Genomic DNA, 24,858 nt, shown 5'->3' with positions numbered 1-24,858 from the left:
ATCTTACGCCCACGGTGTTTTGGCAAGATTTTCATCGCGGAGCAAACATTACAATCTGGATGGAGTTCGTTGCAATTTACGCCGCCGCGTGGCTGCTAGAAGAAGTGGGAACACTAATCATATCGTCGTCGAGAGTATTCGTCTCTGCCCTTTTTTTTTGTTTTGCAGATTGAAACTACCGATAAGGCCCTCTAAATGGTATGATGTTGTAATATTCTTTCCGAATGAGTGGGGTTTGTTTTGAAAACATCACTTATGGGATTTTACGTCTCTCGTCGAAACCCCTTTCGAAAATAAAAGGCAACACGACCCACATTGTTCCGTGAGCGAAGGCATGGATCTCGATAGGAATAATTATGCTGATGAATTAGAGTCTGAACATTTTCTGATCAGTATAAGGGTAAGTTGAGCTGAAACATAAATATATTGCTTCAAAAATTGTTTACACCTTGGAAATTCTTCTTTTAATCTCGAAACGTTGTCCGCCTTATTCAGGATTATTTTTTTCATGTTCGAAAGTTTTGCTACTTCTTCCACTGATCATCGTGGGGAGAACAGAATATTTGTCAAAACTTGAGCTGACTCCTACAAAATTTATCAAAATATTCGGGCTCAACCGGGATTTGAACCCGGGACCTCTCGCACCCAAAGCGAGAATCATACCCCTAGACCATTGAGCCACATGCCATGAAGAGACCGTAGTGCACAAGCGCAACAAAATTGAGCCTAAATGGTAGCAAACCAACCAGCAAGCCAGCTGATCGAGAAAATCAAACTTGATTTCAACCCCCCCGAACAAAACAAAACGCAACTCCCCCCACGAAAACTGGTTTGTCTATTTTCAGTCTCTTTGCTTTCAACCACCTCTCACATCGTTGGCACGATTTTTTTTTTCGTCTTGGTGCAATGCTGCTTGTTGAGTAGTCTGTTGGTAGTATTTTATTGGCTCAGCTGGTTTATTAAGTGAAAGCACTGAAAATAACAACGCGAGCCACCAATTTTGAGGCACAAATCATTTTAGTAAATGCAAGCGGCTCAATGGTCTAGGGGTATGATTCTCGCTTTGGGTGCGAGAGGTCCCGGGTTCAAATCCCGGTTGAGCCCGAATATTTTGATTGATTGCATAATTGATAATAAGTATTAATAATTATTTAATCGTTATTCAAAGCCAATAAATTTGAGAACAATTTGAAGATTTATTTCTATGAAATGCATGGTACCCATATGATTTTGAAACATTTTCTATGTTTGTTTTGCCAAAGGAATAAACCCTTTTCAAAACTTCGAATGCAGCTTTCTTCCAGCTGTTCCCCTTGACCTTCAAGACATCATTTATCATCGGGATACAATAACAAACGCGACTAAAAAACCAAAGAACATTTAACGTAATACGAATCCCGATGGGAATGGATTTTGTCCAGCAAATGGTTCGAAATAGGCACACATGTCCAAACGGCCTTAAGCATTGTGAACGGAACACCAGGATGGGAGGGTTTCTCGCTTTTCTCACCTTCCACTCTTTTGTGTTGAAGGTCCTTGCTACACACAGTGAAAACGTAAACGAAATTCCTGGAAGGAAAACGCATGCATCATAAAATTCGATTAAAAACAGAAACAAATAAACAAGCGAAAGATGGGTCTGGATACTTTCGAACACCGATGAAGGATTTGAAAGACAACCATTTTTTCACACCCGACAAACGTGTTATGATTTATGGTTATGTAAAATGGTGTGAATGATTTTTTCACAATATTTTTTCTGTGACTTACAAACAGGTCCAGAAGAAAAGAGAGAGTCATTGCGACTATGGATAAAATTCGTGAATTTATATATTGAACAACAAAAAATATAGGTTTCGAATCATGATTCTAATTTTTTTTTAAATCGATTCTCCTAACCCATACTGCTGTAACATTAATCCTCATTCGTCCCAGAAATGTTTACCCGTTGCAGTCCCTGAAGTGTCAAATTGACACTTCAATATATCTCTCTTGTTTCACAACCCAAAATTTATAGATTTGAAAACATCGTAATATGTTTCTTAGACATTATTCACATGCAACACTTCAGTTTTCCGTTATTCAAATTCTGAGAAAAAAAATACGAAAAAACATGCTTCGGAAAAAACTGTAGATCAGCTACGGAATGCTCGAAAAAATTTCCTTTAGTGTCCGAGGAAGCTGAAGTTAGAAGCTATACGTAGCACATAATTATTATTTTTAAAATTTTTTTTTAATCATAAATGTGTGAACGGATCAAACCAACATCGCGTCATTGATCATTAGCGTGAGCTAGAAGTCAGTCAGTCAGTCGGCGATCAAAGGAGCGAGTCAATTAGTGTGTGTGTTCCCCTGGTAGTTCGTGATCCGGCGGTTCACCGGTGTTGCTTCCGAGCTTCGGAGCTCTGGACAGAACTGCACATTTGACGACCGTGACAGGTAATTGCTCTTAAGCTTAATAAAATGAGAAATTATGAAGAAAAATCGAACCGAAAAAAGAAAAACAAACGGTTCACGTTGAGTAAATTATCATCAAAGTTGGTTAGAAATCAAACACTTTCTTCACCACCCATATCGCAAAAAAGTGATGAAATGAGTAATTCAAATACTTATTAAGCGAAAAGTAGTTGAAGCAGATAAAGGTAATGTAGCGTGATGATTTTTTTTGAAGCTATTTGGACTAGAAATGAGCGACTTATAAAATAATACCGAAAAAAGAATAAAAATGAGGGGGGGGTAGGGTCTAACCGGTCAAAAAAAACACCATTTTCACGATTTTTTTTTTCTAGAGCTATCGTTCAAACAAATGTATTCAAATTTTTTGCATTATACAAAGCATTGTTCAAAGAACATTTAGTATTTTTTTTCATAGAAAAATATTGAAAAATGAGCCGGTGACGGAGCACTTTCGAGGATGCCTTTTAGAAAATAGGATTTGCGGTGGACAATGTATCTCAGCACAGAATCATCTGAAGTCAAAAAATAAGAGCAAAATATTTTTAACAGATGTTTTTCTGGACCCCAACGTTTTTATTTAACTTAATGAAATTTTTGTGGCTGTTTGAAGTAAAAACTACGATTTTTCACGAGAAAATCTGCCATTTTTTATCTGTAAAATCTCCCCAAAGTAAAAAAAAAAGAAAAAAGTTGGGGTCTGGTATTTTATATGTAGAAAATATGTTCCAAATTTGAAAAGAATCGGATAAGTAGATTTCAAATGACGATGTCCACGGACTTTAAAAATGTGCTTTCGAGAAAAACGCGTTTTAAGTTTCTGTTCTTGCTTTCTTGCAGTATTAAATAGAAGGAGATAAGGCCTACAATTTCTACAATTTTTGCTTCAATTGACTTGAAAATTTTACACAACATTCTTGAAAGGTTCTACAATAAAAAAATAAAAAAATCGATTTTTTGAAAGTGTTAGACCCTGTGTGTAGTATAAATGTGTTAGTGAGCACAACAGTACATTCCCGCGAGAATTGACTCGAGCTGTTGAGAATGTCTGAGTTAGTACGTCGTATAGACAGCACACATTCCCTTCCGAGCTGATTCGAGCAGTTCAACGGTCGTCTCGTCCAGTCAGTCAGGAGGCGTCAGCTCAGCGTACACGTCACAGTTATTGTTAACTGTCGCTTAATCACGATGGGTGGTTTCCTACGCATTTGCACGTTACACATTTGGCGACCGACAGGTCTATTAAGGTCAGTAAAAAGAACCTGTTAAGGAAACCACCCACAGTGATTAAGGTTGTGAATAACAACATATTGTTAAGAAGTGTATATGTGAAGTGACGATAGTGGGCAGTGTTGCTAAATGTTTAGATCGGTTCAAATTTGTGCTTTAGTTTACTTGAAAAAAAAAATGAAAAGGAATCGGAAAGTGGAAACACTTACAGTACTGCAGAATTCACGAATTGTAAAAACAGAGAGAAAATATAGCCAAACATAATCAGATAAAAATCAATAAAATTCTTTAAAGCAAATAAGGAGAAGAACTAGAAAAAAAAGCTTGGTTATCAAGAGGTTTGTATGATAAAAATAAATCAGATTTAGCGAGAGTGTGTTGGGAGGACCACTCAAAGAAAAATAGCAAGTCGGGAGGACAGCTGTAATTTGAGTGTGTTGGGAGGAGCACTCAAAGGAAATAGTCGGTTTTCAAAAGTAGTGTTTTGCAAAATAGCGAGTCGGGAGGACAGCAATTGTTCGAGTGTGTTGGGAGGACCACTCAAGATAAACATAATAAACAGTGTGTTGGGAGGACCACTGGTTTAACGGAAATAGCGAGTCGGGAGGACAGCTATAGTTCGAGTGTGTTGGGAGGACCACTCAAAGAAAGATGAAGAGTTCCTAAAGTTGTGTTTTGGAAAACCATGAATTCAAATAGCGAGTCGGAAGGACAGTTATTGTTCGAGTGTGTTGGGAGGACCACTCTAAGGGAGAAAGCTATGGAAGAGTAGGTTTGGAGTACCACTCTTAGAAATTAATTGTAAATAAGGAAAACCATTAAAATATGCATAAAAGGGTAACAAGAGAATAGGCTTTTTTTTGTGAAATGGTTCGCCGTGAACAATACTGTCGAGAGAATCACCCTTGAAATTGGTTATGGTGGAGAACTATTCTTGGAGCTTGCTTAGCATTATAGAGCGTTTTAAGGCCAAATAATCAAACAGCGGAGGAAAGTAAGTTGAGAATCCAGAAGGGAACAACATTCACAAAATCTCTAAGTTGTTACACCATGGAAATTTTCAAGTAGAACGAGAAGATAAACAAATAGTACAAATGCTTTGGAGAAAACAAACTTAGATCCTTTTGAAAAAAAAATCAGTAGAATTAATATTGTTTCGTGGAAATGGTCGACATCTGTTGATTTGGGAACGATGAGCCCATTTATGCGAAATTCCCATGTGTGTTCTTCTCAATGGAAAAATCAAATGCAAGATACGTATACGTTAGTGTTTATAGCCAAACAGAAAGAAATCCAAATAGCATACTCGGTATACTCACACAATCAAGAAGGGAACTACCAAAAACTAGGCTGCAAAAAAAAAATGTTCTTTTTTTTTTCTTGAGCAGCATTCGGTTGTTGTACACTCTGGGATCGAACCGAGCTACACCTGTGAGATATAGAAAGACCCCTCGTCAAGAAGTAGCTCAATTAGATAGTAGGTCATATATCAATTGGCAAACTGGCAACACGTCGTGACATTGGCGAGAATACAGCTGTCAATGATTCGTCCTCTTTCGATCGCGGGCTGACCTCAAGGTAAGACGTGCTTTCCCGATGTGCTGAGTGATTCCCGTGTTGAGTCTAGTGCGCACATTTTGGCGACCCCTGCCAGGAGGTTTTTTTCTAATTTGACGGCGTTCTTTTTAAAAAAACATGGCTGACGGGAATCCCTTAGCAGGGATGAAAAAACAATATTGTTTTTGACATTAAGTGATTAATGTGTGAGTTTAGTTCAAGTGAAAAGAAAAAATCCGAAAACACGAGGTGGACCGTTTTCACTCGTTGATTAACCGCGGAGGTTGGAAATGACCAGTAGTAGAAAAAAGAAGTGGACCGTTTTCACTGAAACCGCGGAGGTTTTTGTAAATCCTGGATTACTGTGAAAGTATCAGGTTATGTTTATATCCAGAAGGATTTTGACTCAAATTAGGTGAACTGTTTTCACACTAATGTAAAGACCGAGGAGGTCGATAGTTTTCTGGAATGAAAACGATTAGAACAAGGTGGACTGTTTTCACCTATGGCAATAAAAAAAATTAAATTCATCGAACTGTGATAAAAATAGAATTTTTTTTCGAATGTGCTGGATATGTAAGTTTTTCCAGCATGTTAATGCTTTGTTCATCTTTTCAGATAACATTTGAAAACAAGCATATCAGGTGAAGAGACCGCCATCTTTGAAAATGGAGGAAAAAGGAAGATACGTTCGAATCCCAAGTTGTTCAGATAGTGAACATCAGGAATCGGACATTCTTAAAGACGACGCATTCCCAGATGACCGGAGTTATGAAACCAAGGAAAGCGAACGTGGTAATGAGAGCAACCAGGAGGAAAGCGAAGACTCTCTGACATCGGAAGATTCGGTTTCATCGACGACTTCGTGCGAATCTATCGAAGTGGGTAGCACTGGTGACGTGAGTTGCTCACAGGAAAACCGAGAGCTCCCGGAGGAAGCAGGAGAACAACCGCGAAACATTGCTGAGGAGCTTGACCGTATGCGGCGAGTCATAGAGGACTTATCTCGAAAGCTGAGTGAATATGAAAAACCGAGTGTTAGCCGACCTATTGTTGAAGATAATTGGAGTACTTCACATGACGCAAATGACCGTACGGAAGGTACTCAGGCTGCCATCAAATGGGATCACATTAAACCTTTTCCCTCTGGCATTCCTGCTAATATAAGCTTGCCAGATTGCCCGGTTTTATCCGGGTTTGCCCGGATATTTGATGTAAAATTTCGAGAAAGTCCGGTCCGGCCCGGTTGCCCGGATATCGTGAAAAAAGTCCGGATATTGCCCGGATTTTTTCACAATTTTCACCAAGAAACCAAAAAAAAAACAAAGTTTTTGAGTAAGTTTTAGCAAAATCGATTAACGGTATGGACATTTTCAACGGTTGTTTCAAATAATTTCGCTGATTTACTTTTATAAACCTTTAAATATTTAAGTGTTCCAAAAAGATTTTGGAGGTCTGCAATTACATTAGTAAAATATTAATTTAATTTTTTTTGCATTTTTTCTTTGCTTTTATATATAATAACACCTAAATTTTGCCCGGATATTGCCCGGTTTTTGGATTTGAAAAATTGAAATCCATGCCCGGATTTTGCCAGGTTTTTTTGAAAAAATGCCCGGAATTGCTAGGCCCGGATAGGAGTGGAAAAAATTCTGGCAACCTTATGCTAATAAGATGTGGGAAGAGTGGAATCGGTTTATTGAAAATTTTGACATTGCTGCTTCCCTAGGAAACGCCGGCAGCTCAGTGCAACGTTCAAAATTGCTTTTTCTGTGCTTGGGACAAGAACTACAAGGTATCGTGAGAGCAGCAAAGCTGAAGCCGAGCCTAACTGAACCTGATTGCTATTCAACCTTCAAGAACAACATCCGGAATTATCTCCAATCCATGACGGACACTGCGGCGGAGCATGAAGCGTTCGCCGCAATGAAGCAGGGACCAGGAGAGTCTGCTATAGCTTACCATGCCAGACTTCAGGAGAAAGTGAGATTATGCGGTTATAGCCCCTCCGATCAAGAACGTTTCGTCAGAGCCCAGTTGCTAAAGGGACTTCGAAATAGAGACTTGTCTAAATCAGCACGGATTTATAACTACGATATCAACTTCATCGTACAATCAGCGACAAGGGAGGAAGCTTACGATGCTGAAACGAGCCAACCCAGTGGTTCCGATATTGCCATCGTTCAGCGAAGTAATTGGAAACGGTCATCCGAACCTCACCGGAAGCGTGGGTGGGATGGCACTCGAAATGATCAGCATCAGTCAAAACGATACCGTGGTCCCGATAGACGGTTCGAAGAGCGTCGCAGCCGATGTCACCGATGTAACCGCCCTTCACATAAGCCTGGAACAATCTGCCCGGCTCTGGACAAAACCTGCAATGGTTGTGGGGATCGTGGACATTTTATTGCGACGTGCCCAAAGCGACGCATAAACAACCTGCAGAGAGATTCGGACCGAGTAAACCCGTCTGGTTGGACTGATGATGAAGGAGAAGAAAACAAAAAGGTACCATTTAAATAAAGTGTCATGTTTTTCGATTCTGTTTTATTAAAAAATTTTTGAAAATAAACTGGTGTTTTAATACCATTTCAGCAAGTGAATGCATTATCCCTAAACGATGTTCTGGTTAACTGTAGCGTAGGGTCCTCGAGCTCAATAACATTCCTTATCGACTCGGGGGCCGACGTGAATGTCATCGGCGGTGAGGATTGGAAGCTACTGAAACGAGAATTTCATCAGGGACAGGCTAACCTTCATCCGGTGCAGCCGTCAAACGGCGGGCTGCATCCCTATGGTTCCCAAAATTCAATAAAAATCGATGCAGCGTTTAAGGCAAAAATCAGCATGCAAGGATTACCTCAACAATCAATCGAAACTCTGTTTTATGTTGCAAAAGAAGGACGCCGATCAATACTGAGTCGGTCTACGTCGAATGACATGGGGTTGCTACACGTAGGCTCAGCTGTCAACAACTGTGAAGTCGCAGATAGCTTATCAGTTTTTCCTAAAATGCCAGGAGTTAAAATAAAATTTAGTGTGGATAGGAGTTTCGCCCCTATCAAAAATGCGTATTACAATGTCCCCGCTGCATTTAGAGAGGGAGCGCGGAAAAGGCTACAGGAAATGGAAACACGTGGCATTATCGAGCGAGTCACGAAGGCACCGGACTGGATCAGCGGTATGTCGGCTGTTGCCAAGGGCAAGGACGATTTCCGATTGGTCGTTAATATGCGAGGGCCGAACAAAGCGATCAATCGGGAGTACTACCGACTACCGCTGTTAGAGGAAATGAAAATCAAGCTCCACGGTTCTTCTTTTTTCTCGAAGCTCGATTTAAGTAATGCATACTATCACCTAGAGTTATGCAACGAGTCCCGAGATCTTACAACCTTTCTAACCGAAACTGGTATGTACCGTTTCACGAGATTGATGTTCGGCGTGAATTGCGCACCCGAAGTGTTTCAGCGTGAAATGGTGCGTATTTTAGGAGACATCAGAAACGTGATAGTATACATCGATGACATATTGATCTTCGCTGCAAGCTTAGTAGATCTTCGCAAGACAGTAGCGGAAGTATTGCAAGTTTTAAGGGCCAATAACTTGACCATCAATACGAAGAAGTGTGAATTCGACAAAACACGCATTAGTTTTCTGGGCCACGAATTGGATAGTGATGGTTTTCATATCGAGGAAGCGAAGGTGAAGAGTATTCGGTGTTTCAGAGAACCAACTACCATTTCGGAATTGCGAAGCTTCTTGGGACTTGCTTCCTTTGTGAGCTCTCATATACCAAATTTTGCTGAAATTGCTAGCCCTCTCTGGCTCGCTACGACCCAATGGAACTGGGGGCCTCAGCAAAAGAGAGCTTTTGATGAGGTAAAGCAACGTATAATACAATGTACAATAGCTCAAGGTTTCTTCTCCTTACATGAAAAAACGATCTTATTCACCGATGCCTCACCGGTGGCGTTAGGTGCCGTCCTTATACAAGAGAATGAAAACCATATTAGTAGAGTAATTTCATTTGCTTCAAAGGCACTCACTCCAATCGAGAGAAAATATCCACAGAACCAACGAGATGCTTTGGCGGTCATCTGGGCCGTGGAACATTTTTCATATTTTTTGTTGGGAAGACGTTTCACACTTCGAACAGACGCCCAGGGAGTGACCTTCATCTTGAACCGTACACGTGAAGACTCCAAACGAGCGCTGACCCGCGCAGATGGTTGGGCTCTTCGACTCAGTCCTTACGTTTACGATATCGAATACGTTCGTGGCAGGGACAACATTGCGGACTCATCGTCAAGACTGTACAACGGCAACGATCCTCCTTTTGAGGAAGACAACAGCCCCTGGGAGATTGCTTCACTTGAAGCAAATGTTGTTGGATTTCTAACACACACCGAGATAGCGGAAGAAACTGCCAAAGACGAGACACTGCAACTCTTAATACAAGCCCTAAAATCAGGAAATTGGCCTTCACATCTCCGCCAGTTTCAAAAACTTGAAAACGATCTTAGTAATCGCGATGGCGTTGTTGTTAAAACCGGATGCGTGGTTGTCCCAGAGCACCTTAGAAAGAAAGCTCTCGAAGTAGCTCACAAAGGTCATCCATCAGCAGCAAAAATGAAATCCATCCTGCGACAGCGTGTTTGGTGGCCTAAAATGGCTACAGAAGCTGAAAAATGGGTAGAAACCTGCGAAACCTGTGCTGTAAATGGACGTCCTGAGAAACCTACTCCAATGAGGCGCATATTCGCCCCCAAAACTGTTTGGGAGTCCATCGCGTTAGATTTTAATGGGCCATACATACAATTCGGAGGTATTTCTATCATCGTGGTAGTAGACTATCGATCGCGATACTTAATTGCCAAGCCGGTGAAATCAACTAGTTTTCATCACACGAAACCGGTACTAGAAACGATTTTTGAACGCGAGGGTTTCCCTGCAAATATCAGGACTGATAACGGCCCACCGTTTAACGGTAACGAATATAAGAGTTACTGTCTTGAACGAGGCATTAAAACAATCTACACGACCCCACTGTTCCCTCAGCAAAACGGCCTTGTGGAAGGTTACATGAAAGTAATCAACAAGGCAATGTCATCGGCTGCATCAAATAAAACTAACTTTGTTGAGGAGCTTCGTGAAGCTGTTGATGCTCACAATTCAGCGATCCATCGTGTCACAAATATAGCACCTGAGGAGATCATGACTGGACGAAAGATTAAACGGAACCTCCCACTCATGCAGCACGAAAATATCAGCATCGATAACGAATTATTGGACCAACGAGACCGCGAAGCAAAATTAGAAGCTAAGGAACGTGAAGATACGCGACGAAATGCACGGAAAAGCCGTGTTGGGCCTGGTGATGTGGTGATCGTTGAACGGGCATCTCGAGCAAAAGGAGAAACCCGATTTTCCCCAACACGTTATACGGTAGTCGAAGAACATAACGGTAACTTGACAATATCCAATGATACAGGCATAATCCGAAAACGACACATTTCGCAAACGAAAAAAGTCCATCCGTGGCGCAAAGCAGACGATGAGCAAAACTCAGAACATCAGCACTGTCATCAGCAAAACCAAAACATACAACACCAGCTGCGACCAATGAGAGAACGGAACAAGCCGGGATACCTAAAAGATTACGTAGAAGTAGTTGAAATCGAAAATTCCAAATAAAGTAACCTAATTCTAATTAATTACCTGTAACAGAATCTACGCCAATAAAATTTGAACTCAGAATGGTTGAATTCGTGTTTGTTTACATTTTTATTCTAAATTGGTTGATGTGCTGAGAGTTGCACGCTCATTTTCTCTTAACCGTTTATGTCTGTTTTTAAACTATCATGATCAGTTGAATCCATGGGATCAGTAACTCACTTATATATGCCCTGTCGCATTGTTTTAAACCAGGTGAAGGATTAAAGTTGTTATTCTCCTATCGCTATTTTCCGAAGTTATTTCTCGTTTCTTTTTAGGTAGGAAAACTTATCGAGATGGCAATAAAAAATTTAAACTAGATTTTCCTTACACTTTGATAAACACTTTTTGAAATTCAAACATTCTAGAGAGGAGGGAAGATGTGAGATATAGAAAGACCCCTCGTCAAGAAGTAGCTCAATTAGATAGTAGGTCATATATCAATTGGCAAACTGGCAACACGTCGTGACATTGGCGAGAATACAGCTGTCAATGATTCGTCCTCTTTCGATCGCGGGCTGACCTCAAGGTAAGACGTGCTTTCCCGATGTGCTGAGTGATTCCCGTGTTGAGTCTAGTGCGCACAACACCAATACCAGTTTAAACGACTTCGGAAGAATATGGAGGTAGAGATGCTGAACGTTATCGGAAAGAACAATCGGCATTATCATTGCAAATAAATTTGGAGGAAAAATAGAAATATTCATTCTGTAGTGTATTGTCTATTATTATTTATTACATATCCTTTGACTCAACTCCTTTCGTTACGTCTTTTATACCCAGTACTTATTCACGACATTTATGGACGTGTCCTGAGACTGATTGTATTCAAGTTAATCGTGTACAGACAGGTAGGTTAGATTACTACTGACCGTTAGACGGAGAGGACGACGATCTTACAACCTGGCGACGAGGGGAAATTTTATTTTACAAGCACATGGTGAGTATCAAAATTGGAAAATAAGAACCGGAGGTTCCGCTACGGGGCAGCCAAATGTGAGTATTTTGTATAGCTGAGCAAATGGGAGCTGGAAGATACTACTTCCTAGCGAGGGTATTTAGGACCCTCCAGTTACGGGCGGAAAGTTTGTATCAAAATTTTCCCGGTAAAGCAGGAATCCAATTCCTGTGCGAAGACCTTGGGGTCTTCCGGATTGGGAGTGCAGGATGAAATTCCTGTGCGGGGATTTTGGAATCCCCCTGACTGATGATGAAAATTAATCACTAATTTTCAAGGGAGAACAGGAAATAGCGAGCTCCTGTGCGAGGATTTTTAAGGATCCTCCGGCGGATAACAGAAATTGTGTTTTTCAGGGTGAATAGGAACATACTTATTCCTAAGCGAGGATTCAAGTATCTTCCGGATGTTGAGTGTAAAACTGTTTCCAAGGGAATTAGCTATTGTTCGAACAATGAGTGAAATTTTGGAATTTTGCTATTGTACGGGACTAAATGCTTGGGAGAAAAAAAATCTGCACGAAAAGTGCGCGAAAACAGTGAGCTTCACGCTTCAATGATTTACTCAAGTAAAGCGATAAATTTAACCGAGAAAATGAGTAAATAATGTAGTTGAGTTAAGGTTGAATAAAGCTCAAGTTGGGTAATCTGTAGATAGTGTGTATTTACCAAAAAAAAAAAAAATGTTGTTGACGTTTTCGTTTGTTTTCACTTGCCAAGGAATAGATTTGGAAAAGTAACGTTAGTCGAAAAATTGAGATTACAAGAGGAAAGAAATTATCTGGCTGCTTTGCTCGTTTAAAAAAGTGATTGATAGTTGAAGTTGTGAAGTGTTTGAGATTTGCACTTATGGGAATCTTTCTGAATTCTAGATGGAAGATAATAGACCAGTACCACCATTCCGCTGTAACCAGATTGAAACCGGAAGACTGGCTAAGGAATGGCGATCATGGAAGGATGCATTAGAATGTTATTTTGCTGCATACGGCATCACCGATCAACAAGTTATGAAAGCCAAACTGCTACATCTCGGGGGACCAGCACTACAAACGGTCTTCAAGAACCTGAAGGACAAGGACCATGTTCCAATGGTTTGCTTGGTGCCTAGGTACTACGAAGCCGCGGTGGAAAAGTTAGATGATTTCTTTGAACCCCAACATCAGTGCACTTCGGAGAGAAGTAAACTACGGAAAATGAAACAGAATCCGGGTGAAAGATTTGCCGATTTTATCATCCGATTGAAGCAGCAAGTGACCGAATGTGGCTTCGAGAAATATGGAAGCGAAGTACAGGGAGTCTTGACCGACATCTACCTGACGGATGTTGTGCTTGAAGGATGCCGGTCAAACGAAGTTCGCAGACGAATCCTTATGAAGGATCTAGCTTTTACGGAAATCGAAGCTCTGGGTGTCTCTCAAGAAGGCGTTGAACAACAAATTGAAGCTATTTCCAACGACCAGCAATCGAGTGTCCATTATGCTGGCCAACACCAAATGAAACGACTAACCGGTAAAATCTCGGGAAAACGTACTCAGGAACGAAACAGATTCGAGGATCATGCTGATTCTAGAAGCTGTTTCAACTGTGGACACAAGGGGCATATAAGTACATCTCGTTGGTGTCCGGCTCGAGGTAAAGAATGCAAAAAGTGTCGTCGATTCGGCCATTATGAGAATTGTTGTCGGCAGAATAACCGTACGCAAATTAGACCGCAGAATCAGGTATGAGTTTGAAAACATTAGAATGTTTTTCAGATTATTTATTCAAAACTTTTCTTTAGGTTCGAAGTGTTGAAGCAAATGTTCTGAAAGAAAGTATTTCGAACCCAGAACTCGGAAACAAGGCCAAGCAGGAAAAGGTTTACTATGCATTCTACTCGGGAAACGAATCGAATATGATTCCATGTACGATTGGAGGTGTAAAGCTTGAGATGCTTGTGGATTCTGGAGCAGACGCAAATCTCATCAGTGATGCTATGTGGACCTCCCTGAAAAACAAGCGAATCATAGTAAAGTCTTCGACCAAAGGGAGTAATAAAATTCTGCGCTCCTACGGAAGAGATGACCCTTTAATCATCCTCGGTACATTTTGGGCCAACATAGCTGTAGGAAATAGGAAAGTGGATGCAGAATTCTTGGTTGTGGAAGGAGGACAGAAATGCCTTTTAGGAGACAAAACCGCTAAGGATTTAGGTGTCCTAAGAGTTGGTCTAGAAGTCAACCAACTGGGAGAGTCTTCGCGTCCCTTTACTAAAATTAGCGGTGTTCAGGCAAAAATCCGAATTAAACCAGACGCGGTCCCTGTTTTCCAGCCTATGCGTCGTATTCCATTACCGCTAGAAGCCGCAGTTCACCGTAAGCTGGAAGAAATGATTAAACGGGATATTATTGAAGAGAAAAAAGGTCCAACTACCTGGGTATCACCACTCGTGGTAGTTGGAAAAGCAAACGGGGAACCTAGGCTTTGTCTAGATTTGCGCCGTGTTAATGAAAACATCATTCGAGAACATCATCCCATGCCGGTAGTAGACGACTACCTGGCCCGTTTGGGAAGAGGCAAAATTTGGAGCAAGTTAGACATCCGTGAGGCTTTCTTGCAAATCGAATTATCGGAAGATTCTAAGGATATCACCACGTTCATAACTCCGAAGGGGTTGTTCCGATTCAAGCGCTTGTGCTTCGGATTAGCGACGGCTCCAGAATTGTTCCAAAAGGCTATGGACGAAATTTTATCCGGATGCCCTGGCACTTATTGGTATCTAGACGATATCATCATAGAAGGAGGTGATTTGAAGGAACACGACGATCGTTTACAAGAGGTACAGTAACATGAAATGTGGTGTTTGATTTCTCCTGTTTTTTTTTTATTTTTATTGTACTGCTGATCGGTTAAATGAATTAAATAAATAAAATGAATGGATTGTTGTTTGAATGAAGTATATTTATTTTAGGTCCTTACCAGATTCAAATCTCGTGGAGTGGAACTTAACTGGGAGAAATGCAAATTTCGAGTAACGGAGCTGGATTTCTTGGGCCACACTATTTCTCAATCTGGTATTCGACCCTGTGAAAGCAAAGTTAAAGCATTGCTGTCTTTCCGTGAACCTCAATCTGAGCCAGAAGTTCGCAGCTTCCTTGGGCTAGCGAATTACATGAATAAGTACATTCCAAACCTCTCAACCATCGATGAACCTTTACGTCGGTTGCTCAATAAAGACATCGCATTTCAATGGGGCTCTTCACAGGCGCATGCTTTTGATAAAATAAAGAGAGCAATGGCTAAAATAGAAAATCTAGGCTTCTACAAAGTAGAAGATCGTACCGTTGTCATGACCGATGCCAGTCCGTGCGCTTTAGGCGCAATGCTGGTTCAGTTTGACTCTTCAAATGAACACCGGGTCATTAGCTTTGCCTCAAAATCGCTAACAGAAACCGAGCGAAGATATTGCCAGACCGAAAAAGAGGCACTAGCCATCGTCTGGTGTGTCGAGCGATTTCAGCATTATCTGTTGGGCAAAGTGCTCGAAATTTTCACGGATTGTAAAGCATTGAGTTTTCTTTTTACACCTCGCTCAAAACCTTGCGCTCGTATAGAACGATGGGTCCTTAGACTGCAGGCGTTCAATTACTCGATAGTCCATGTACCAGGAGCAAGCAACTTGGCCGATGTGTTTTCCAGGCTTTCCGTTACTACCCCGATACCGTTTGACAGTACAGAAGAAATTTTTGTTAGAGAAATTATTGAAAGCGTCGCGAGTGCAGCTGCGATAGCATGGGACCAAATCAAGGAAGCTTCAAGTAGTGACCCAGAGATAAATGAAATTATAAAAAAAATATCAACTGACGAACTTGATTCATTGCCGATTGACTTTCGAGTAGTTTCAAGAGAACTATGCAGTGTTCAAAATGTTCTCCTTAGAGGTGACCGTATTGTTATACCGAAAGATCTCCGAGTTTTGGTTCTATGCACAGCACATGAAGGTCATCCGGGTATCGTAATGATGAAGAATCATTGACGTACGAATGTTTGGTGGCCAAAGATGGACGCAGAAGTCGAGAAATTTGTTCGAAATTGCAGAGGATGTACCCTCGTAGCAGCACCGGATCCACCGGAGCCTATGTGTAGAAGTCAGCTTCCCACAACACCATGGCAATCACTGGCGCTTGATTTTCTAGGCCCTTTACCCGATGGCCAACATCTGCTAGTGGTGATTGACTGTTTTAGTAGGTTTATGGAAATCTGCGAGATGAACACCATAACATCGAAGGATGTTATCCGCGAACTAAGAATCATGTTTAGCAGATACGGAGTTCCTTCAGTTATTAAAGCAGATAATGCGCCTCAGTTGAGTGCTGAGTGCGTGGATTTTAATAAATTCTGTAGTGATCACGGCATCAAAATAGTGAATACTATACCTTATTGGCCCCAAGCCAATGGCGAAGTCGAACGCCAAAATCGCTCCATCCTGAAACGATTGAAAATCTCTCAAGAACTAGGGAAAGATTGGAGAGCAGAACTTCGTACTTACTTACTGACCTATCATGCTACAAGACATCCCACGACGGGTAAATCTCCGGGTGAATTAATGTTTGCCCGAAGAATTAAAACGAAGCTACCGTCACTCACAGATTTTCGAGAAGACGAGGAAGTTATGGATCGTGACGCTCTTGTAAAAGCTAAAGGGAAAGAATACAGCGATAGCAAAAGACGAGCCAAAGAGAGTACTATTTTCGTGGGTGACCACGTTTTGATTAAACGAATGAAAAAGAATAATAAGTTGGAAACTGAATATGCTAATGAAGAGTATGTTGTATGTGAAAAGAAAGGAACAGATACAACAGTGAAATCGTTACACACTGGGAAAGAATATCGTCGCAGTTCAGCTCATTTGAAAAAGATTTTCCGAGATAATCAAGATTCTGATAACAGTTCTCGCCAAGAAGAAACTAATGAATTAGTATCTGCCGAAAAGGATGCGGAAAACAACAACTATGTGTTAGAACCATTATCACAAGACAACCACAATAAGACCACCTCAACAACAGAACCAAAAAGAATAAGACAACAACCGGCAAAGTTTAATGATTATATTCCACATTAATTTATAATAATTTGATATTTCCTAAATAAATTCACAATACCATATTGTTTCATTCATAAAAGTAAAAGGTGGGTTGTAGTGTATTGTCTATTATTATTTATTACATATCCTTTGACTCAACTCCTTTCGTTACGTCTTTTATACCCAGTACTTATTCACGACATTTATGGACGTGTCCTGAGACTGATTGTATTCAAGTTAATCGTGTACAGACAGGTAGGTTAGATTACTACTGACCGTTAGACGGAGAGGACGACGATCTTACACATTCGATCTATTTTGGACTCTGTTAAAAAAGTAATAGATAATAATTAACTGCTTCTACTGTCTTTCGAAGTTTTTTTTTTATTTCCCGAGAGATGAAGACGTGTGTAGGAAAAAGTCATTATTTACAAATGCACCTACCCTCAAATGTTCCCTTGAAAGGTTTGAGCATGGCTATCACTATAGAACAGATTTATTGAGCTTTGGTACAGGTTTTTAAGGATTTTACACCATTTGGAAAATACTAATTAAAAAAAAATCAATTCAAATAACTATTCTTTTGAACAGACAAAATTCAGTTTGAGAAGGATATCAAGTATGAGAAGTTGTACTATACTGTTCATAGTAGGTTGTTTTCGAATTTTGATTAGAAATTGGTTAATCCAGAGAGGAGCAACTTTTTTGATCAACAAATCAACCTTTGTTTTAATTGTTTCTTGCGAACCAATTTTAGTAAAAATAATTCATAATGTACAAATTTTCAATGACGAGGAAAAATAACCCTAACGGGTTAAACTCCTATCAAAAAGGAAAAAATTCAATGAGCTTTCATTTAAAAAAAAGTTTAAGCGAGACAGGAGAAGTTCAAGCCAATTCTAAAAAATGGGTGCGGTTCGCGAGCCGCATTGAGAGCGGAAGAAGTGTATCAATGGTAACGTACAGATATTTCTTGTATTCCTCATTAATAACCTTTATCGTTGGTTTTACAGATGCCTTTTTTAAATAAACGGTACTGAAAAAAATATTCAATGGAAGTACAGATTTTAATGTGGCAACGCTGGGCTTTATTGCCTCTGTCGTCCAGGCAGTAGAGGTGGTTTAGTGGCTTATCCTGATTGGATGTTTTCCATGCCAGAAGGTAGACAACACAGGTATATTCGTGTGAGAAATCCAAAGAGATAAAATCCAAAATATGATACCAATCCAAATACAAAAAAGCCTCAGATAATCTTCAAATGGGAAGCTTTCCCAGCGCGAGCTCTCATTCGTTGTTTTTTTTCTTTTTCGTTCGTTTCCCGAGAGGAAGGGAGATGTGTGTAGTATAAATGTGTTAGTGAGCACAACAGTACATTCCCGCGAGAATTGACTCGAGCTGTTGAGAATGTCTGAGTTAGTACGTCGTATAGACAGCACACATTCCCTTCCGAGCTGATTCGAGCAGTTCAACGGTCGTCTCGTCCAGTCAGTCAGGACGCGTCAGCTCAGCGTACACGTCACAGTTATTGTTAACTGTCGCTTAATCACGATGGGTGGTTTCCTACGCATTTGCACGTTACACAGACCCTACACCCCTCCCCCCCCCTTAAGCGACTGTTAAATAGCTTTCTAGTCGAACTAAGTGGTTCGGATCATATTGAGCAAATTGCAATCCGAATTATCAACGAGAGTTCATCGATCTTCGTGTGTGCGGTATATTTGCCAGCAAGTTCTACACTATGGACTTACGAACGATAAGCTGCTTGCCTGCAAGAATTAAGTTTACTAGTCAATGTACAAGATAAACTAATTGTTGCCAGGGACTACAATTTACCGAATTTTAGATGGTAGGATTACAACAAATGAACGATATCACGAATAACATCATGAGAATGCTAGATCTGGTTTTAATGAATAATTCCGTCAACATTAGGTAATATCTCCGTTCCACCGAAGCCTCTACTCGATATCGACTTACATCATCCTCCTGTTTTTATAATGATGAATTGCCACCTCAAATTCAGGACGAATTGATTTCGACTCTCTGAATGAGTCTTTAGCTGTTGTTGATCGACCAAGTATTTTATTTATACTTGGTAGAAGCTTTTTATGGAAAATTGAATGAAGTATTCCGAGATATTGTTCCTGTTTAAAAACGGTGTTCACGTATTGGAATAAGTCAACCTTAGCTGAACCCCGAACTTCGTAGCCTTCGCAATCGTCTGAGGAAAGCGAGAAAAAGGTTCCGCAACGGCCATGATATGACTGAGTTCATTGAGATACGCAACTTAGAGAGCGCCTACAACACATTACACGTGACAAGTTTCTGTGACTACATCAATGGCATTCAGGATAACTCTCGTACCGATTCCTCATCTTTCTCACGTCATCATCGCACGTATGACCAGTGCGACAAAGAAAGCGTACTCATAGTATACCTCAAGTACCCACATACAACGATACAACTGCTTAAACGCCAAATTCTGTTGCAATCCAATTCTCGACATTCTTTCAAAGTGTGCTTAACACTAACTCACCACATTATGAGAATCATACCTAAGTAGCTTGCCGAACCGTGACTTCAACCTTCCTTTGTTGAAATTTCTCCTCGAACGACGTCTTCCGGAAGCTCCAATCCTCAAATCCGGCGACTTGCATCGAGTGGAAATCCAAAGACGTGCTTTATTAATCGGTGCATCACTGTATTTCTGAACATCAACATGGATTCATGAAACGTAGATCTGCGACCACCAACCTCATAACGTTCGTTTCGAAGTTGGTTACTTGGCTGGACATACGTCAACAAATTGATGCAGTTTATGTATACTTGAGCAAGGCTTTTGATAGAGTACCGCACAAATTTATCATCGAAAAAATGCGTCTGATAGGACTACCTGATTGGCTTTGCAAATGGATCAACGCCTATCTCGTAGACCGGAATGCTTACGTATGACTGAGAAACGTGAACTCAACACCTCTCCGAATCACTTCTAGAGTTCCACAAGGAAGTCATCTAGCACCTCTGATCTTCGTTCTTTTTATCAACGATCTATGCACTATTATTCAATCGGAGAAGCTGTTGTACGCAGACAATCTAAAAATTTTTCGTTCCATAGCTTCACCAGTTGACTCTCCAAAAAGACATCGAATCCATTCTTTTTTTTCCTGTTGGGGAGAGAGTCCACTGCGACCATTAAGTTGATCTATTGTGGTATTACCCCGCGTTACTATTTTTACTTTGCTATGCTACTTTACACCCCTGCACTATTGGTTGAAGTTGCAGTTGTTTACCGGTAGCACTACGAGCACACACATATCAAGGTAGGATCTCCAAGTGCAATCTAAGTTCCCTTGAAAAGATCCATCCACATGCATGTGCTGCATTATTGAGGCGTACAATTCCAAGGTATACACGGCTAGCATTTCACTTATGCTACAGTAAGCTTGCCAGATTGCCCGGTTTTATCCGGGTTTGCCCGGATATTTGATGCAAAATTTTGAGAAAGTCCGGTCCGGCCCGGTTGCCCGGATATCGTGGAAAAAGTCCGGATATTGCCCGGATTTTTTCACAACTTTCACAAAGAAACCAAAAAAAAAATCAATATTTGAGCTAAATCGATTGACGGCATGGAAATTTTCAACGGTTGTTTCAAATAATTTCGCTGTTTTACTTCTATAAACCTTTAAATATTTAAGTGTTCCAAAAAGTTGTTGGAAGTCTGCAATTACATTAATAAAAAATTAATTTAATTTTTTTTTGCAATTTTTCTTTGCTTTTATATATAATAATATCTCAATTTTGCCCGGTTTTTGGATTTGAAAAACGAAATCTATACCTGGATTTTGCCAGGTTTTTTTTGAAAAAATGCCCGGAATTGCCTGGCCCGGATAGGAGTGGAAAAAATTCTGGCAACCTTATGCTACAGTGATTGAATTTTGCTGAGCATGAATTGATCAACCATCTCTCGCTCAACGCTTTACTCGGTAGCAATGGTTTCTTTGAGGCAGCGAAAACGACAAAACCGATGATGCATACGCTCTCACATGGCCCGCCTTCTCAAAGCAATATACATTCGAGGCAGCGAATCCAAAAAACAAAACGAATGGCTCTCACTCATCTCCTGTTACATTCTTGAGGGAACCGAATTTAAAAGGCAGAGCAAACCCGAGTCTCCTCGTTTGTGCCTGGATCGAATACCCGAGGTTTTTCTGCTATTGCTATTATTGCACAGCAACCGCACGCAGGCAGCTATTTTTTCGTTTCTTTTCCTCCCCTCTCCTTGCTCCATACGTTGCGGGCCTATGCAGTGCAATAAGTTTGGTTGTTGTCGTTGTTGCCTCAACCTTTGCGGCGAGGTTGAAGATGTTCTCCTCAACGACAGCTATCGGCTTGAGTCCATCAAATTCAATAACGTAAATGAGTATGTGTGCCTCGTCTTCTTCATGCATCATGTAGCAACCGAACGTTGAGAGAGTTCGTTCGGGGCAGCGAACGAATAGTGTCTCTCGGAGCAGATCCTCCTCATGGAGGGAGGTTTGAATGAATGTATATGTATCGTCTCCTGTATTACTATACGAGGCCTCTAAGTGTGTATTTTGAATGCCTCTGATGAGAAAATGGTTGAGGATTTCAATCACTGTTATGCTATAACCGCCAACCTTCATCATACTATGTGTGCCAGGTTATGTCACGATCGGGATTCGATCTCATGAACGTTGGCTTAGAAGACAAGTATGCTATCCTCTAGGCCACTATCTGCTGGCGAATCCATTCTTACGTGGTGTCATCAGAATGGTATGGCTCCTAATTTTTCCAAATGTAGAATCATATCTTTCACTCGTAAACTTCAACCTTTGAACTTCGAGTACAAAATGTCATTGACTACCTTAACTACTAACCTTGGCATAATTTTGGACACCAAGCTTCCTTTCTCGCAGCATATCTCGACTACAACAGCTAAGGACTTTGCGGTTCTTAGCTTTATACGACGAAACACGCAATTTTTCAACGACTACTACAGCAGCATTGTCGAATAAGGAGTGCAAATCTGGGCCCATACTAGGTTGTACAGGCAAACCAGATCGAAAGAGTACAGCGATGCTTCCTCAGATACGCTCTGCGCCAGATACCATGGAACGACGCCTTGAACAGACTTGTAAACCATTGACATTTTCTCTGACAGTCGCACAGCCTGCTTTTATCAGTTTCATTGTTCGTGCCATTAAATGAATACGACCGAAAACTTGCCGAACAGCCGACTACCATCAAACGAAACGACATTCATTCTTCTTTGTGTGATTGTCGAACAAAATTTCGTGTCTTGGTACACGAGAGGGATAATTTGATGGTCAAACGACCATAATTCCCGACAGTTTACGACATCGCCTATCTCTTTCACGCAGCGGAACTTACAGACTCAATAAGCAAATGCAATCTTTTCTATTCACTCCCTCCTGTTGAAAAAAAATTCGCCACTCTGCAGCGCCGGGTGATGTTTGGATGTGTTGGTCGAACAATGTGGAATGATTTTCTCGATTATCTACGCAAGAGGGATGAAAGTCAAACGACTAACCACAAACAAGATCAAAATTTCATTTGACATTTTTTTGCTCTCCGATCAAACGATTGCGCTCTCCACGATTGTAACGAACGATGTGTGGTGGTTGTCTCCGGAAAAATTCAAACGATGGTGACCACTTACAAGCCTGGCCTTGAACCTCCAGCCCTATGAATAGCGCTGCTTGATGCTGAATTTACCGACGCTGGCATCAAGGCGCATTCTCCTACAACGACTCTTCATCTTCGATATTCTACAGAATAATGTGGACTGCCCAGAATTGTTGTCGTTACTTCCGTTTAACGCTCTTGTAAGATCAACTTGGACACAATAATTCCTCAGACTTACTACTAGATGAACCCGATACGGACAAAAAAATCAACCCTTTGGATACATGTCGTGCTCGTTTCAATGAAATAGTTAGTAATTTTTATTTTGATATTTCTAAGACTGTGTTCAAAAGTAGAGGAAGATAGTATCTTTTTATTATGTGTAAATGTTTTTCAAATATCTGCATAAATTAACTAAATAAATATAAAAAATTAAATTCTATGCTTAATAGCCCCAATTTAATAATTTTAAAACTCTTTAATATTTTTACAAAAAAAGGTAAATTTTCTGAGCGTTTATAGCTTTGACGATTGTTGTTTTTTTTATCGGTTCGATTTTTTTTTTTAAATTTGATAAAAGCCACAATTCGATTACTTGTCACGGTCGCCAAATGCGCAGACTGGTTCGATGCTGTTGGATCACTTGACTACATCCAGCCGGAGCTACTACGTGCCGTACCACTTGACTAGCTTACCCGCTCCCATTCATTGACTGACTGACTTGCTCCGGTACACGCTCGTGTTGGATTATCAAGAGTCGGTTTAGGAAGATAGGAAGTAGAAAGGTTATGTTTATAGGAAATATTACTTGGCAGATATTGATGAAGAATTCAATAAAATACTATTGCTTAATCATATAAGTTTATAAAAAGGAGAAAAAAAGGAACGAGCTTCTTCCTATAGGATTAAGAATGTTGGCACGATGCAATACGAATAAATCATAAAGAATGTCTTTCTATTTTAATGAATGCTGTAATTTTCGGATAAACTGTAGATACAGATCGCAGATCTTCGAAGCATCGCATGAGGCCCGCAGGTGTTCTTGTGGTATTTTATCCCAGGCTGCCACGAGATGTCGCTTCAGACCTTCATACCTTCATTTTTCTTAGAGCAGACTTCGGCCTCCAACATACTCCAAACAGCGAAGTCCATAGGGTTCAGGTCTGGCGAACTCGCTGGCCATTCGGAGCTTAAAATGAACCCTGGAGAATATTGCGCTATCCAAAGTTGGGTTTTATTCGCTTTGGAAGCCGGCGCGAGTCCTGTTGGAAAACCCAATTCCTGGAATCAAAATGCCGACGTGCCCACGGTTCGACGACATTCTGTAAAACTAGTTCCCAATATGTATTTTGGTTGATCTTCACTCCTTCAGGGATAAAAACCAGCGGAGTCCGGCCTTTACGGGTGATTCCGGCCCAAACCGAGTTTCTCGTCGGAAACACGATATTCTTCAACCTTCCTTCCGCGGCCCTCTTCAGCAGCGCCTTCACTCTTTTTACCCGTTCTTGTTTCTGCTTCACCGTGAGGTCTTGAACCTTTTGGATCTTGTAGGGCTTGGCCTGAAGTTTATCTTTCAGGATCCGACGAAGACTTCGATCCGATATGTTGAAATCCTCTGCGGCTTAGTGGCACTAAGACGAGGATTTCTCTTAAGGCGCTTCTTGACGTTCTCTGCCATGGCAGGTGTCACCACAGTAGGTCGGCGTGCCTCACTATACCGTTTTTTGGCACTTCCAGTCTCCAGGTTTCTTTTAACTGTACGGTATACAAAACTTCTGCGCACACTTATATCGGACAGCTCACGAACTATGTCCTACTGCCGTTTGCCAGCTAGGAACAAGGCAACCACAGCGCTACGTTTCTGTTTGAGATGCATTTTTCCGGATAACACCTGATTACAAAAGTAACACTTACATCCTATGATAGCTAAGATTTAATCTAAACGAAGCAACGAGAGGTCGTTCAATACTGTTTCGTGTGCAACAAAATAATTACGGTTGAAGTAATGTAGCAGTTCAACTGCCGGATCCTGTATACTGTAGGGCTTTAGGTAAAAATAGTTATGCTCGATTGGAACGACTTTTGACAGTTCGATTGGAACTCCGCGGTGACAGCCTGCCGCACTTTTAATGCAATGTGATACAAAGAAGGTGATGAACAAACACGCACACTATTACAGAACTCTTTTTTCAAAAAGTAAAATGGTAAACAAAGC

General features: G+C 40.8%; 3 protein-coding genes and 2 non-coding genes across 5 annotated transcripts; 4 read left to right on the top strand and 1 right to left on the bottom strand.

Annotated features, from left to right (window-relative positions):
- Window positions 1-608: 608 nt before the first annotated feature.
- On the bottom strand, window positions 609-680 carry Trnap-ugg (transfer RNA proline (anticodon UGG)). The gene has a single exon. It is a non-coding gene; the product is annotated as a tRNA-Pro (tRNA).
- Window positions 681-1,032: 352 nt separating this feature from the next.
- Trnap-ugg (transfer RNA proline (anticodon UGG)) lies at window positions 1,033-1,104 on the top strand. Its single transcript has one exon. It is a non-coding gene; the product is annotated as a tRNA-Pro (tRNA).
- A 4,805-nt stretch (window positions 1,105-5,909) lies between these two features.
- Window positions 5,910-10,935, top strand: LOC129760658 (uncharacterized protein K02A2.6-like). Its single transcript, XM_055758314.1, has 3 exons — window positions 5,910-6,342; window positions 6,971-7,749; window positions 7,837-10,935. The coding sequence occupies exons 1-3, from the start codon at window positions 5,910-5,912 to the stop codon at window positions 10,933-10,935; spliced, it is 4,311 nt and encodes a 1,436-aa protein (XP_055614289.1).
- A 2,872-nt stretch (window positions 10,936-13,807) lies between these two features.
- Window positions 13,808-14,740, top strand: LOC129760656 (uncharacterized protein K02A2.6-like). The gene has a single exon (XM_055758313.1). It carries the CDS (start codon window positions 13,808-13,810, stop codon window positions 14,738-14,740), a length of 933 nt encoding a protein of 310 aa, XP_055614288.1.
- A 1,212-nt stretch (window positions 14,741-15,952) lies between these two features.
- LOC129760655 (uncharacterized protein K02A2.6-like) lies at window positions 15,953-17,014 on the top strand. The gene has a single exon (XM_055758312.1). It carries the CDS (start codon window positions 15,953-15,955, stop codon window positions 17,012-17,014), a length of 1,062 nt encoding a protein of 353 aa, XP_055614287.1.
- The last annotated feature ends 7,844 nt before the right edge of the window (window positions 17,015-24,858 follow it).

The sequence above is a fragment of the Uranotaenia lowii genome, unplaced genomic scaffold, assembly GCF_029784155.1.
Source record: "Uranotaenia lowii strain MFRU-FL unplaced genomic scaffold, ASM2978415v1 HiC_scaffold_71, whole genome shotgun sequence".
Lineage (NCBI taxonomy): Eukaryota > Metazoa > Arthropoda > Insecta > Diptera > Culicidae > Uranotaenia > Uranotaenia lowii.
This window is presented reverse-complemented; position numbering and strand designations above follow the sequence as displayed.